The 16,585-nt window shown below is 42.8% G+C and overlaps 1 protein-coding gene across 1 annotated transcript; it reads left to right on the top strand.

Annotated features, from left to right (window-relative positions):
• The first annotated feature begins 2,161 nt into the window (after positions 1-2,161).
• Positions 2,162-16,031, top strand: gon4la (gon-4 like a). Its single transcript, XM_026155705.1, has 26 exons — positions 2,162-2,350; positions 2,779-2,910; positions 2,986-3,200; positions 3,531-3,605; positions 3,693-3,743; positions 3,837-3,890; positions 6,035-6,130; positions 6,213-6,305; positions 6,909-7,070; positions 7,166-7,376; positions 7,450-7,551; positions 7,911-7,951; positions 8,038-8,153; positions 8,461-8,641; positions 8,736-8,822; positions 8,898-9,075; positions 9,154-9,304; positions 9,401-9,548; positions 11,162-11,278; positions 12,130-12,762; positions 12,847-12,924; positions 13,007-13,192; positions 13,270-13,413; positions 13,600-13,811; positions 14,926-15,028; positions 15,117-16,031. The coding sequence occupies exons 2-26, from the start codon at positions 2,907-2,909 to the stop codon at positions 15,219-15,221; spliced, it is 3,543 nt and encodes a 1,180-aa protein (XP_026011490.1). The 5' UTR covers positions 2,162-2,350; positions 2,779-2,906; the 3' UTR covers positions 15,222-16,031.
• Positions 16,032-16,585: the final 554 nt, after the last annotated feature.

The following is a 16,585-nucleotide window of genomic DNA, read 5'->3' as shown; positions in this document are numbered from 1 at the left end:
TATACTTAGTGTGTTGTGTTGTCTTGTGTAGTTGTTCTGTTGTGTAGTCGTTGTTTTGTTTTGTGTGTCAGTGAGGGCACTAATGAATGTCACAGAGGCACATTTGCAACGTAAACACTGTCACTAAGTAGAAAACCAGCGGAGTGATACACCTCCTGTTGTCAGGCCTGCAGGTTTATCCCTGTGCTGTTCTCCTGTTTTTACTGGCACACAACATTTGTGGGGCATCTTATTGCAACACCTGATTGTTCTCTCATTTGAGTTTTAGTAACATTTTTAAATGGTTGTACAAAATTAAAAAAAAGAAAAAACGGCAGGTCTATTGGCTGCATTTTTAGATAAATTGTTGTTTATGTTTCCAAAATGTGCATTTTATATTTGCATTTCAAGTTATAAAAATTTACTCAAGGTGGCTGTGGTTTTTTTGGGGTTTTTTTTTTGGTTTTTTTAACAGTAAAGAAATACTATTAGGATTTTAAGTTCTTTATGTGATTTCAGATCAGTAATACTAATGCAGTATGTCAGTGAAAAAAACAACTAAATTCAGTTGAGCTGAAAAGAAAGATACCAAACAAGGCAAGGGGAAAAAATAAAATGAAACAATTTGAGGGTGAAATACAAACGTAAACTCAAAAGGAGTCAAAAATGGCCGGTTGTATTTCAGACCTCAGTGGGTTCATCCAACAAATCGTGAAAAATTAGGTTTAAATTTTTGTTCATGACAGTGCAGATTTCTGACATTTTGTGTAATTTAAGCTGTAACAATGTGATTGTTTTCTAACAAAAAACTGTGTGAAATGTAAGTTAGACTTGTGTTTGTAAATGAACCGCCCCATGTTGTGTAGCTTTCTGGATTTTATACTTATTGGGCTACATATTTATTTATTATATAGGCTATACAGAAACTCACATGTTTTATGTAACTAAAGTGTGTAATTATGTGGGCTACAGACAATAATCAAGTTATAGACTGTATTTATATGAAAAATGTGTATACTTACTGCATTTGAATTATTTTAACCATATGTAACCACCTGCACATGTGTTTGAAAAAAAAAAAAAAAAAGGCTTTGATTTTGCCACCCCATTTGATTTCTTTGCCACCCTCATGCCACCCTAAGAAAATTTCTCTAGATCCGCCCCTGCTGCTACCGTCACACCCCGTTTACAGACACTGCAGTTAATCTACCCGTGGGCACGCACTGCACATAATTCGGGTCTCAGCACAGCTGGGAATCAGCGCTATGCATGACCTGCAATCTGGGACATAAAGGGAAGTGGCACAAACAAAAAAAACTAAAACAAGAAAGGTTATTCCGCCCTTACACAACTCACTCTCAGTCATTAACCGCCTTTACGGCTGGACGTACTAACCAAAACAAAATTACAAATCAATCAAGAGAAAAAAAAAAAAAAAAAAAAAAAGGACAGCAGAGACAGCACAACAACAGCTGAAAAACACAAACAACATTATCGATTAAAATGTTACCCAATAAAATATGAGTTTTATTAAACCATTCAAAAATCACAAAACTTAAAACAAACACTCAACATACCTACAATATTGATCGGTTTCCCTGCGCGCAGTCGATCTAGACCTTGATCAATTCCTCCATTAAAACTCGAAACTAAAAAAAGTCCAACAACACGCATTAAAAATGGGCACCTACAATAATAATTGATCCAAACAAAATGGTAAAAGTTTCTTACCGAACTATATACCCACTCGCACCCGAGTGAGTTAATCACCTCTGGAATTTCCCACAGAAGAGCGCTAACCTCACCCCTCACACCCACTACCTTTTCAAAGCTCCTCTGCTAATCACCTGGCAGAGAGCAGCAAACTGCCAGGTGACACTTGTTACATTCATAAGAACAAGAATAATTTAAGGAGAAGGGAATTATTTCAAAGAGACTCGGGGAGCATAGTTTTTTGCTGATATTTTTACATTTTTGAAAGAGACAGGAATTTTAATAAGAAAATAACGGTGGTACTGTAGGTTTTGATAAAAATTACAATCTAGTACGTGGCGCTAATGCACCTAGAATTTGTTTGCCAACCGCCATGAAACTGAAGAAGAAGAAGGAAAATTACGCCGCTCCATACGTCACAGTGAGGGCGCCGGAAATGTAGTTTTTGGAGGCACACTCGTCTGACGTTGTGGCGGTAAGTTAGTCTGTGCTGCACCAGACCATGCCCGTTATCGTGTGGGTACCGAGAACGGACAAGAAGGCCTGCTGCCCCGTGCACTCTTGAGCTGGATCACCCTCGCGGCCCACGGACCTCTGGGGCTAACGTTAGCAGCTAGCCGGCGGGAGGCGGGACGAAGAGCCGAAGCGGCTAAAACAGGTAAACGCAGGTGAATTCAGGTAGTTTACCACGGTGGCTACTGGTTCCTTGTCTGCCCATTCCTCTGCTGGTTCAGGTCTCATGTCTCTCGGTCTTTAACAGCATGTTCACACCGACAGGAGCTGCGAACAGAAGCAGCTAACCTTTTAGATTTGCTAAAGGAGGTCCACCCTGCTTGCCTGCACCAGGGTCTCCTTCTGAGGCTCAGTTCAAAAAGAACTGTTATTAATCTTCTGATCTTGTTTGCTGTGATTGGTCAACTCTTGGAAGCCTGCTGAGGGGCGGGAGTTACAGCTTGGGTGTCCCTTCAATACTTTTTATTCTCATCTGTATAAGTTGTTTGAGTCTGATGTCACTGTTTCAGAGGTCATGTTTCTGCACGATGAACTCGGGCCGAAAGTGTCTTAAACTCAGCCTGTCCGGCCCAGCTCCTGCCGTCACTGCTACTACACTGCTGCAGTTCGCCTCCCATGATGCTTTGCTACAGGAGAAGGAGGAGGAGCAGCGTTACCAGCTGGCGGAGGAAGACACCACTGACTCCAGACTCGTCATCACCATGGGTAATGCACACACATGCACATACGCTGGTGGCTTTGTGAGGACCCGTGTCTCTGATGGACCGATCTCTCCATCAGAGGACAGCCAGGAGGAGATGAAGGCTGCCAAGAAGAAGGCCGCCAGAAGGAGGAAGAGGAAACTGGCTGAGGAGGAGGAGCCAAGGGATGGGGCCTCAGAGAGTGAGGAGGAGGCAGGAGTGGAGGTGGAGATTGACAGACAGCTGGATCAGTCACTGGAGACAAAGTCCAAACAGCACAACCTGACCACAGTGAACGTGAAAAACATCATCCACGTGAGTGCCTCCACCCACATGCCTGGAGAGGGTGTGATCACGATTTTTGATTGAATTCAGGTTTTTAAGCCTACTGTCTTTGAAGCAGTTTAATTTGAAGTATTTGTCCATGAAGTGTCATGTGACTTACCCTTTAATGACTTGGAGTAGGATGCCTGTTAGATGGTAACGGCTTATTAAAGAATACTGTCAGTCTTTGACAGTCTTTAGTACATTCAGTTCTCTGAGGTTACTCTGAGCTCTTTTAAAGATATGAAGTGTAACAAACTCAAAGGCTTTCAACAAGAATATGGGAAACTTACCGTTTAAACGTTGGCCTTTGACCCACAGGAAGTGATCACCAATGAGCATGTGGTGGCCATGATGAAAGCTGCCATTAATGAGACTGAGGCTGTCCCTCCATTTGTGAGTCTATCATCCAATCAAAATCAATCATTCACTGCCATCACGTGAGTCCTGACCCTGCTTACAGACTTTCTTTCTTTTCTGCAGGAGCCCAAAATGACTCGATCTAAGCTGAAGGAGGTGGTGGAGAAAGGCGTAGTGAGTCCACTTACAGCAACACACACACACACACACACACACACACACACACACACACACACAGAGCACTCTGAACTTTTTGTTTTCTGTCAGGTGATTCCAACCTGGACCATCTCGCCCATCAAGAAAACCAGTGACATCGTCAAGGTAAAGGTCAAAGGTCAAACCTGAAATCCTGACTGCAATCTTTATAAAGTCTTCAGTTAAGTGTAACTTTTTAAAATCATCTGAAAAACATTTGAATCCCTGCATTTTTTCGAAATGTTTTAAAATGACGTAAAAGCTTTTAATGGCATTTTGTCAGCATTTGACTTGAATTCAATTTTTAACACCGTAAAGTGTTTTTTAATCATTTTAAAATTTTCATTGGCATTTTTCATTTATTTAATTTGGAGAAATAGCCATCAAATTAATTCAATTACACATTAATTCAGTTCTTAAATGTTAAACAATTCAGATTTAAAATTCTTATTTTATTTTAGTTACATCTCTAGATATTAAAAACATTTGAAACTAACATAAAATTTAAAAAATGAGTTTGTAATTTTTTCTTTTTTTTAAGTAGATTATGTAATTGTTTTAATTTTTAATGTTAGTATTTTTAAAAATATATATTTTTAACTGTGTTCTTGACGATTTGTAAAAATATACAAACTGCTTTTATACCTTTCTTCATTTTCTCTTGATGAGCCTCATGAGGTAGTCATCTGAAATGGTTTTCCAACAGTCTTGAAGGAGTTCCCAGAGATATTGAGCACTTATTGGCCGTTTTGCCTTCACTCTGTGATCTATCTTGTCCCAAACTATCTCGATTGGGCTTAAGTCGGGTGACTGCGGAGGTCAGGCCATGGCGCAACAGTCCATCACTCTCCATCTTGGTCAAATAGCCCCAACACAGCCTGGAGGTGTGTTTGGTGTCATTGTCCTGTTGAAAAATAAATGGTAGTCCAACTAAACATAAACTGGATCGGGTGGCATGTCGCTGCAGGATGCCGTGGTAGCCATGTGTGCCTTCAATTTTGAATAAATCTCCAACAGTGTCACCAGCAAAGCACCCCCACCTCACACACATCACTCCTCTTCCTCCATGTTTTACGATTGGAACAATGCATGTAGAGACCATTCGTTCACCTTTTCTGTGTCGGATGAGAAAGACACGGCGGGTGGAACCAAAGATCTCAAATTTAGACTCATCAGACCAAAGCACAGATTTCCACTGGTCTGATGTCCATTCCTTGTATTTCTTGGCCCAAACAAATCTCTTCTGCTTGTTGCTTTTTCTTAGTAGTAGTTTCTTAGCAGCTATTTGACCATAAAGGCCTGATTCACGTAGTCTCCTCTGACCAGTTGATGTACAGATGTGTCTGCTACTGGAACTCTATGTGGCATTTATCCTGGACTCTAATCTGAGGTGCTGTTAACTTGCGATTTCTAAGGCTGGTGACTTGGATGAATTTATCCTCAGCAGCGGTCGTTGTGTGTGCCAGTTTCATCGTAGGGTTTCGTGGTTTTTGCCACTGCACTTGGGGACACATTCAAAATGTTAGCAATTTTCCAGAGTGACTGACCTTCAACTCTTAAAGTAATGATGGACTGTCGTTTCTCTTTACTTAGCTGATCGGTTCTTGCCCTTATATGAATTCTAATAGTTGTCAAATAGTTATGTCCGCTGAGTACCAACCTGACTTGTGCACAATAACACAGTTGGGGACCATCGGTTGTAAGAAGACAATAAATGTCACAAATGAACCCTGAAAAGGCTCACCTGTGGTGAAAACTATTTCAGGTGACTACTCGTGAAGCTCATTGAGAGAATGCCAAGGGTTTGCAGCGCTGTCAACAAAGTTTGTGTCTAACTTTCTGGAATCTAAACTATAAGGCATATTTAGAGTTATTTATTTTGTTTTGCTACATTTCTATATATCCTGCTTTATATATTTGATATCTTCAGTCTGCAGTTATAATGTAGAAAGTAGTTCAAATAAGCAAAACCATTAAATGACAAGGTGTGTCCAAACTTTTAACTGGTAGTGTATATCTGACCTGACTTTTAGTCAGAGTATGAACAGTTTTAAAGCAGGTTAGCAATTTAAAAATAATTAAAAGTAAAAAGAGGCATTTTTAAAGTCCTTTTTTCTCCAACTCTAGTGTTTTTGTAGTAGTCATAAAATGTGATTCTTATTTCTCTGCTGAACGCTGAGACTAACGCTGTAGGATGTGTGTGACCTCCTTTGTTTTCTGTGTGGAATTACAGTGTCAATGAAGTTTCAGCTACATGTGTCTGTCTTCAGGCTCCGCAGTTTGTCGACATCCCTCTGGCTGAGGAAGACTCCTCTGATGACGAGTACCATCCCGAGGAGGAGGACGAGGACGAGACGGCTGAAGACGTGAGGCTCCAAGCGTCTGCAGCGTGCTGTGATGTTGATGATGACTGGCTACTGATTTTTCATTGGTTGTGTGTCTGTGTAGACGTTCCAGGAGAGTGACATGGAGAGCACAGCTTCGTCTCCTCGAGGGACTCGGCTGCCCCGAGCTGAGGAGGACAGCTCCAGCCCATGGCAGGTCCTCAGAGTGTGATCATCGCTGTCAGTCTGCTGATCAGTCAGAGCTTTAGAAGTGAAAATGTGTGAAACAATCAGTGTTGTCTGGTCCCTCAAACGTCAGATTGTTAGAAATGAACAAATTCAAAAACTTTATTGATGACCAAATGGCAAAACTACTGATCAAATTATTTCTGTTGATCTAATGGTAAAACATGGAGATTTGAGTGAAAACAGGAATATTCCGCAGTTTTAAACACACCGGTTTATGAAACCTGAGTATAAAACATTGTTTTTATTTGCTGATTTCCCTAAAAGCTCTGAGTTTACTTTTTTCTGAACCTGTGAATGGGACACTGTCTACCTCAGGGGTCTCAAACTCCAGTCCTTGAGAGCTTCTGTCCTGCAAATGTTAGATGCATTCTTGGTCCAACACACCTGAATCAAATTAAGGGCTTTGCCAAACTTGATGGCATGCTGAAGAAGTAGCTCAACCATTTGATTCAACTGTGTTGGAGTAGGGATGCATCTAAAAGCTGCAGCACAGTAGCTCTCGAGGACTGGAGCTGGAGAGCCCTGGCCTACCTAAACTTTAAAGCCTGCTTCCTGTCTTCCATCCTATCAGAAGTCGCGGAGTCGGTCCAGACTTGTGAGGGCAAGGTCTGTTTCCATGGGGCCGCCCCCTCCCCCCAAAGCTCCACTTCCTAAACCTGTGACTGACAGGACCTTCCTGGAGAAGCTTCATGCTGTGGAGGAGGAGCTGGCTGTTTGTATGGAGCCCTATCAGGTAACCATGGAGACAATCTGGTCATGTGATGCATCAATATACGATAACGATATAGATCAAAGCGACAGATCATTATGGATCATCTGTGTCGTCAGCCTCTGTCTGAGTCGGAGGATGAGGCCGGTCTCATGGCGTCTCGGACTCGGTCCAAACGTCCTCTCAGGGATGTCCCGCTGGGCCGGCTGGAGGCAGAACTCCAAGCTCCTGACATCACACCTGATATGTACGACTCTAGCTCCACCCACGAGGACAGGGAGTGGACCGATTGGCTGAGAGGGCTGATGAGCTCAGACATGGACAATGAAGGTGAGGGTTCATAACAGAGCAGGGATTAGAGTTCTGACTGGACTCAAACTGATCAAGAATCTTTTTCTGACAGAGGAGTGTGATGACGAGGATGATCCAGAGTACAACTTCCTGGCTGACATTGACGAGCCCGATGTAGAGGATTACCGTGATGACAAGGCTGTCCGCATCACCAGTAAGTACACAAACACACATGTGTTCAGATTTTCCCTGCATTTACAAAGGAGCTGCTCAGTCATCTGTTTAAACTCAGTGCACACGTTCGGGAGGGTGCCTCAGGTGATCAGCCGTAATATCTGAGAAATCAGTAATCAGTGGGCGGCCAACAATCAAAGGTCCATGGATTTTAAATTTTTTTTATTGTATTTTTTTTTCCTCTCCTCTCCTCCGGTCTACCCTCACACACACACACACACACTCTGATGGATGCATCAAGGGTGCATCCATAACATGGCCAATATTAAATGTATCATAAGCGAGCAATAAATGTGATTAATACCTGCTGAAGATGATAATTTGTGTTTATGTCCTCAGAAAAGGAGGTGAACGAGCTGATGGAGGAGCTCTTTGAGACGGTATAAAACACCTTCAGGTTACCTGTCTCTTCACCTGTCTCCTCAGTGTCTCCTCACCTGTCTCCTCACCTTTCTGTGTGTCTCAGCTGAAAGAGGACCTGGCTGGACAGGAAGTGGATGATGAAGGCCATGAGGAAGAGGAAGAGCCACAGGAGGAAGCACAAACATTTCAGATCCACACACCTGAGGAGCAGCAGGACAGGTGCGTAACTAACACACGCACACAGTCGGGTATTCATATATTGTGGGGACATCTAATTGACATGCTTTCACTAGCAACGAACCCTGACCATCAAAAATGAATGCCTAAACCTAACCAAACCATAACACAGTTGTAACCGTGACATTCCCTAAAAGGCCTTCAAACTTGTGGGTACTGGGATTTTGGTCCGCATGAGGGCTGTTGGTCCCCACAAGTATAGTAAACTTCCAATTTTTTGGTCCCCACAAAGACATGAATACATGCTCACACACACAGATACATCACTGTCTGTGTGTTTTCACATCAGAGAGTGTCCTGATGATGAGGCTGAGGATGGACCAATCGCAGAGCTGCGCACGGTGAAGCAGCAGCTGGCATTGATAAGAAGGAAACAGCTGACTGGAGTGCCACATGACACGCACACAGAGCTGATCGTGTACAAGTTGAACGCTGAGCAGAGGAAATGCCTGCAGCAGCAGCTCCAACAGGTAAACTCTACTCTTTCAGCATGGCGGCTGAGAGCTCTTACCATGCTTTTACCATGATAACAGCAACTGAACTCACCTGTCGTCTTTCTTTCAGCATGTCCAGCTACTTACTCAGGTTTACCTGCTGACCTCACTTGTGCCCAGACTGCACAGCGAAGCGGAGACCTGCCGGCAGTTCCTGGTAACTCACCTGGATGTGTTGTGATGTACTTCCTGTTGTTAATGCACCCATTGAAGCTCACTTCCTGTCTTTCAGTGTGAAGTAGACCTGCTGGCGCAGCGGGCCGAGCTGATTGGTTTGTTGGCTCTTCCTGGTTTCTGTAGTGTCTTCAGAGCATCCAACCTGCAGATGGCGCTGCAGCTGCTGGATGAGCTGCGTCAGGCTCCCATCAGCTACCGGCCACAGCTTCGCCCCCGTGATGCCCGGGGACGGAGTGAGTACAGGTGGGGGCGGGGCTTCCTGATTGATTGACTTGAAACTTTGATTGAAACTTGTTTTTACATGCTAACAGTGCGCTGCTTCCCCGTCATGCCGGCTGAGCTTGCCTGGCTCTTTGCCACACGGCCCGTCTTCATGTACCCGGAGCTGCTGCCTTGTGCTAGCCTAGATCCCGCGCTGTACTGCCCCCGGAGGACAGCAGCCTTCACTCCGGCTGAGGACTGGTGAGCACACACTCACTGTAACACAAAGAGGCCTGAGAAAAACCTTCACCATGCCCTTAGTGTGTGTGTGTGTGTGCGTGTGTGTGTGTGTTTCAGTCTGTTGGTGCTCGGCCTCAGGAATATGGAAGGGTCATGTGACCCACCCAAACTGGTGTCCCAGTTCCTGCTGAGGAAATCTCTGGTTCAGGTTCGACGAAGGATCCTGCAGTGCTGCCGGCCAGGTTTTCCTGACAACGTTGTCAAGGTAACGCAGACATACATACACATACATGGTGCGTCCCAATTCATGGGTTGCATCCTTCCAAGCACCTGGCCTTTTGAAAGCGAAAATTATGTATGTTTTTTAATTAGATTTTTTTGGTTTGTGAAGTATCTGAGGCTAAGACCACAGGACTGTAAATACAATATTGTTGGGCTTAATTTCTGTACCCAACAGTAATTTTAACATTAACTAGTTAGCTAATGTTGTTAATGAGACTAGTGTCATTTCAGTTTGGTCATGTAAATATAACATGGCCAATATTAAATGTATTGCATTTAATTAAAAATGTACAGCAGTGAACTTTAACTCTGTTTCAAATAAGAGAGACAAATATTGTTCTTTTAATATATTGGCAATACCAAATTTGTCTGAAAGCTTATTTATATGGGTAAAAAGACAATTTACGAGTTGTGATAACTATGTGTTTGTTAGATAAAATGAAGAGTAGATTGATTTATCGATTTGTCAATTTTGTGAAAAATTTATTTTGATTTTGAGAAAATCATCCCATAACTGTTTTAAGTCATATTGAATAGATATCAGAGCCTTAAACAGACTGACCTGGCAAAAATGATTAAAAAAAACATAACATCCTTATAAATTATAGCACTATACATCAACTTATCCGAAAATACATAAAGCATATAAACATCTACAGCAATATAATTCAACAAACAGCAGTACTACTAATCCAAAACACTCCATGTTTCATATTACTGAAAGAAACACAGACTTTTATTTTCAGGTGCATTCTGCTGCTGATATTTGCGTACTTTAAGTTTCTGAATATAGAACTTTTTACTGCCTTTCATAGTTTTTACTTGAGCGCCCTGAGTATTTTCTTCCACACTGAAAACACTTTGATAGATTTAATGATGACTTTATCTAATAAGAGTGATTTAGGACAGATAATTAGTTATTTTAAGCTTTTTTTTTTTTTAAGTAGTCCCTCTCATAGAGAGAACAGTCTGTCTGTTCTCTTCATCTCTCAGCTGGTGCTGGCTCTTCCTCACACACTGCTGAATTTGTCCTGTATCATCAAGGGTGGAAAGCCTCGGTCTCAATCAGCTGTCCCTCAGAGATGATCGCAGATGATCTGAACACTTGCAGTTCTCAAACATGGAAATCAAATGTGTGCAAAGCTACAGGATTAAAACACAAATTTAACATAGCAGCTCATTTAAAAAAAACACAGACACCACCAAACGGAGCCAGCAAAATAACCAAACTAACATTAACAGTGCTGTGAATCCTGCTAGTACTGTGATATTCAGGTTTGAATATCACAATTTCTGTAAAATTAAAGTCAATTTTTGAACAATATGCCTTTTAGAGTAAAGGCTTTAAAAGCAAGTGGAACCTCACTAGTACTAACATCACTAATGTCACATAACTTTGCCGACATGTAGCTAAAAGTAATGTTTTCATGTTCTTCAGTATTAGAACATTTGTGTCGCTGCATAAATGAGTACTTATTTAAAAAGTTTATTCTTCGACCGCTCCACTTGAGCTGTCCATTATTTTTTCGAAAAATGATCTGCTTTATCACACCTCTGTACATAAAAACACACAGTCCATCTGTCTGTCTTCTGCAGACCTTCAGGTACCAGCGGCGGGTTCTCCCAATGCCAGTGGCATGTCGTCCCGTGAATTTAGCAGACTGGCGACCTCCTGTGGAGAGAGAGGAGAGCGTCATGCCTCTGTGGCTGCTGGTAGGAAGGCTGCTTGTGTTTCCTTTGTTCCTCTCTGCATTTTTCCTGCCCGTCTTCTCTTCATGGAAAACTAGTTCCAGAATAAGCACTGATGACATGGTGTCAAACAGTTGACCGAGGAGACCCAGGTGACACTGGAGAGATGAAGCAGGTGCCCAGGGGAGGTCTGGGAGTCTCTGCTTAGACTGCTGCTCCATGGAATGGATTATAAGAGAAGAGGGAAATAGCAAACGTAGTTAACTGGTCAGTAATCAGCCTTGTGGTCCTCCCACTGTCTCCTCGGTGTTATCGTGCAGCTCAGGAACCAGTTCCCCATCAGCTGCAGGTTTTCCCGCTGTTGCAGTGTCTCCCTCTGTGTAATCTGAGAAGCACTAGTTCTGATAGGTATGAGGTTCACTTAGAGGTCATAAAAACGAACGGTATTTTAGATTCTGAAGAAAGGATGTGATGAGGATTAGCTGATGCTGCTGACACAGACCGTTTGTGATGGAAACAAAACCAACTGTGACCTTTGAACTTTTAGCAAACCAAACAGAGAAGTTCCACACTTTATTTCACACTAGATCCTCCTGCAAAAATAGAATATTTTCTTGGAACTACCAAAAAATCTGTTTTGTAATTGGAGCGTTTCTGTGACTTATTGCAGCAACTTTTCCTTTTCTAATGTGGAATCTTGACACACTTTGTTGAAACTGCAATTGTGTTTGTTGGGATGCCTCAGCGATTAAGAATGTGCTTAGGCTGATTTTACAGTGAATCAGAAGAGAACACTGCTTTCATGTGTGTAGTTTGAAGTCTGAGTATGTATGTGTGTATGTGCATATATAAAACCATCTCTTTTCTGTCTTCAGCGCTCTCTCCCCGTCATCTACCCAATCATTAGGCACTATAATAGCTCCGCCTCAAACATCCCAACCCCCTCCAGCTCCTACAGCGTCCCCCCTGGGACCCGATACCCACCCCGCCTCCCTCAGAACCTGGACTTCAGACGGATCGGCTTTGTATTGCTGAATCAAAACCACAACCCCCCTCATCCCCCTGACTCTGCCCCCTCCGCTCCCACTCCTCCTCGAGTCCTCCTTCACTGCCTGCTCCTGACCAGGACCGATTCCCCCACTGACATTTGCACTGCCACTGTGTCCATGGCAACCAGAGATCAAATTAGACGATACAGTCAGAAACTTGCAGCCCTGAGGAGGGGGAGGGAACACAAATCCTTTACACCTCCTTCCTGCGATGACCCCACCTCCCATCAGGTGACAGGGGATGATGTCATCAGAACTGATGAAGAGGAGGAGGAAGAGGGCGACATCATCCTGGTTCTGTCTGAATCTTCACCCAGTGCTGCAGGAAGTGTTGCTGTCAGTGACGATGTGCAGGAGGTGGGGTCAGAGAGTAAACAGGACGGAATCTTGACACCACCTAGAGGAGCAGAAGAAGACAGTGGTGATCCTGATGAAGATGGAGACAGAAAAACTCAGCAGGTGAAACCTTTAGTGGCCAAAGTCAGCTCTCAGTCAATCAACCAATTAATATCTGCAGATATCTGACTTCCTGTTTGGTTTCAGCCACTGTCAGAAGAAAGTGATGAAGATGATCAGAGAGAGTCAGAAGACGTGCTGTTCGCTCATGATTATCTCTACAGGGTGAGGCTTTAATTCTGGAATTGAATTGTATTTAGCAAGATTGTGTAACCGCAGTTGTTTGTATTTCCTGTTACCTGGTCAGGTTTATGAGGCGGTGCAGATGTATCCGGGCTTGTGGGAGGAACTGATGTGTGTGTTGGACGAGTTCTCAACTGCTGCAGTTGATGTCCTGTATGACAGAATAAGCAGCGTTCTGCGGCCGTGGCCTCAGCTGCTCAGAGACTTTGCCGCCTTCCTGAACCGCAGACAAGCTCGCCGCTGTGGCCTGGTGGGTGACATCACTGTGACCTCGCAGAGGTGTGCTGTGACTTAGGTGCAACTCATCAGCTCTCTTCATCTCCGCAGCTTCTGGAGCAGCAGCTATTTGAACGCAGTCGAGTGTTTCTATGGAAACTGAGATGGAGCCTGGGAGAAAGCTCCTCACTCTACCAACAGGTGGTGTCAGTACTGCAAGGAAGCTCTGCCCCTTTACCTGAGGACATAAACAAGGTAAGGTAGATGACATTTGACCCCTCAGCTGATCTGACCTGAGGAAATCTGTCAATTAAATCTGTCTTCTACTGATAAAATAATTAAACACTGATTATTTTCCTCCGGAATGATGGGTTTATCAAGTTATTGATAAAAAATGGAACAGAGAGAGACCGAAGTCTGATCCTCTCTTTGTTTTGTCAGCTCTCTTCTTTGCTCTGCCATCATCCTGACCTGCAGCAGGAACTCCGCCAGTTCTACCAAGAGTTCCACACCACAAACTCTGCTGCCCAGAGTTCCCCTGACGGGAACCAAGGCACCGACAGAGAGGAACAGGATGAGGGGCAGCGGCAAGCGGTTTGTGCCAAAAACATCACTTTGACAGCCACTGGGGAGAAAGTCGTCATGTGGACACGGTCAGAGAAAACACTAAAGAAACATTATAACGATGAAACATCATTTCAAGGTTCTGAAACTACTAGAGACAAAAAACTCCAGTGTCCTGAAAAAGTGTTGGCAGGCATTATTCAGATGTTGTAGAAAATATCAGAAAGTCATCAATAAGTGTTGCACCAGCCACAATCACACATTCAAAATCTGTGTTGCATAAAACATTACACACCCTGCAAATGTTCACGTGCTCTGGAAACGTGTTCTAAGATAAGATAAGATAACCTTTATTAGTCCCACACGTGGGAAATTTGTTTTGTCACAGCAGGAAGTGGACAGTGCAAAAGTTATGACGCAAAAATTAGAATACAATAAGAATAAATACAGTACACAGCTGTACAGAATAGAATAAAATAATATACTATATACAGTAGAATAAAATAGAATAAAAATATACAATAAGATAAAAATAGAATACGAATGCTATATACAACTGAGTAAAAATACAACGATGCCAGAAAAGATTATTGCACTTAGTCTTATTGCACATGTGTGGATGTGTGTGTTTGTTCAGTTAAAGTCTTTGTTGTGGAGTCTGACAGCAGTGGGGAGGAAAGACCTGCGAAATCTCTCCGTCCCACACCGTGGGTGCCGCAGTCTCCCACTGAAGGAGCTGCTCAGTGCTGTCACAGTCTGCTGCATGGGGTGGGAGACGTTGTCCAACAGGGATGACAGCTTAGCCGCCGTTCTCCTGTCACTCACCACCTCCACTGGGTCCAGAGGGCATCCTAGAACAGAGCTGGCCCTTCGGATCACCCTGTTCAGTCTCTTTAATATTCATTAAATGCTCCATAAAAAATCCTTAAGGAATAAAAATGAGACGGAACATCTGTAAACCCAAAAAATAAAACTTCTGTAGCATACATCTTCTAGTAGCAAAGACATTTGTATTGTATAAAACTGTAAATGTTGTAGAAATGTTTCATTTGAAATGTTCTACAAACATAAACGCTGATCTTGAAACATTATGAAAATAAAATGAATTTAAGCATCGAAGCTTTCAGACCCAGATGTTTTAAGATGATTCTAAAAGTAGCATAAGAAAAGAGGAAAAACTAACTCTGATTGTTCCTGTTCCAGCGAGGTGGACCGAGCTATCCTGACTGCCTGTCAGGAGAGGGGAGCCACCTGGAAAACGTTTAGACAGGTGTCTACCCACCTGGGAAACAAGACTGCCCAACAGGTGAGATGAGGCAACGCCTCAGCATGCAAGTGTAGAGCTCTGAGCTCTGTGTTTTTCTTCTAAGTATTAAATCCGATGTTTTCTACAGGTACGCCTTCGGTTCCTCGACCTGATGAAGCTTTTCCACTCTGCAAAGTCCACTTCCTGTTCCTTTGAGGCACAGCCAATGAGCAGGCAAGATGCTCCAGACTGAGTCCTTGACCAGTTAGAGACCTGCAAATAGACTACAGAGTCCAAAATGATGCGAATCCACCGCTGTCCGACTTTGAGAATCCAGAGGAGTTTATTTAGATGAAAGAATGGAGTCTTGCAGGAGGCGCTCTGCTCACCTCTGCCAGACTGTTTAGAGAACGTGTCTAGAATGTGTTGAGACGAGAGGATCAAAGAGTTCCATTCTAGATCAGAGATGATGAATGATTCAGGATACATGTGAACCTCCTTGGCCGGCCTTTGGTTCTGGACTTTAGGTTTAGAGACTTAGCTGTGGATTTAAAATCTAGAACCAGTTAAAAGTTCTACAGCCTCAGGATAACACCCCCCTTCTACAATCTGGGTGATGATGGATTCTTCAGACCTTTTTTCTCTGGAGCAGATTTGAGGCTGATCAAAGAGTTCATTTACAGGACTGTAGCTTACTGTGAAAGAGTTCAGAGACACTTGCTGTTTATACTTCAACTCCGATTTGTTGACCAATCAGAGCAGAGCTTTATTTAAAAAATATTTATCATTAATTTATCTCCTCTAGAGAGGGAGGGGCCTCTGTGGTCACATAATACAAAGAAGGAAAGTAGAAACCAGCTCCTGTTGGCTTAAACTGGGTCATGTGACCTTGGTGAGGGGCCTGTCTTCTGGTTTCCCATTATGCTCTGCGTTGAGGACACCTCATCACTCCCATGATTCCATGCTCTCATGTTGGTGAAGGAGACATTGTGTGAAGGTTTTGTACAAATGTTTATTCACATTGAATGAAAATAACTCATTAAAATTTTTTTACTCCTTAAAAGTGTTTGTAAACAAAGTGTTTGTTTGTGAAGGCTAAAGAAAGAAATCTTTAAGCTTTAGGGAGGAAAGAGAGTACTGATATAATGAATTGCCCCCTCTATTGGAGAAATGAAAAGAGCTCTGGGTAGCACCAGGATAGTGCTCCAGGGAACGATGAGGTATGTTATATTATATTGAAACATTTAAGTAATGTAGCGTTAAATAAATTGTTAATGTTATTTAATAAGATATGACAAGTAGGGCTCTTGCCATATAGATGCAAAAAGGCAATAATTATGCCAATAAAGAAACCTGGAAAAGGCCATAGTAATCCTGGGAAATATAGAACCATTGCTTTGACTTTCAATATGTGTAAATTGATGCAAAGGATGGTGAATGAGTGGTCGGCGCAATTTTTAATCAAGAAATATAACAGCGCCTTATCAGAGTAGTTTTCGTAGCAATGGATCCTCTTTTATGTCTGGAAGATGATATTAAGAAAGCTCAGAATAATAAAGAAATTGTAGTTGCTATGTTTGTGGATGTAGAAAAAGCATATGATATGCCTTGGAGAAA

The sequence above is a fragment of the Astatotilapia calliptera genome, chromosome 22 (assembly GCF_900246225.1).
Source record: "Astatotilapia calliptera chromosome 22, fAstCal1.2, whole genome shotgun sequence".
Lineage (NCBI taxonomy): Eukaryota > Metazoa > Chordata > Actinopteri > Cichliformes > Cichlidae > Astatotilapia > Astatotilapia calliptera.
Note: the sequence above shows the minus strand (reverse complement) of the source record. Positions and strands in the feature narration are given on the sequence as shown.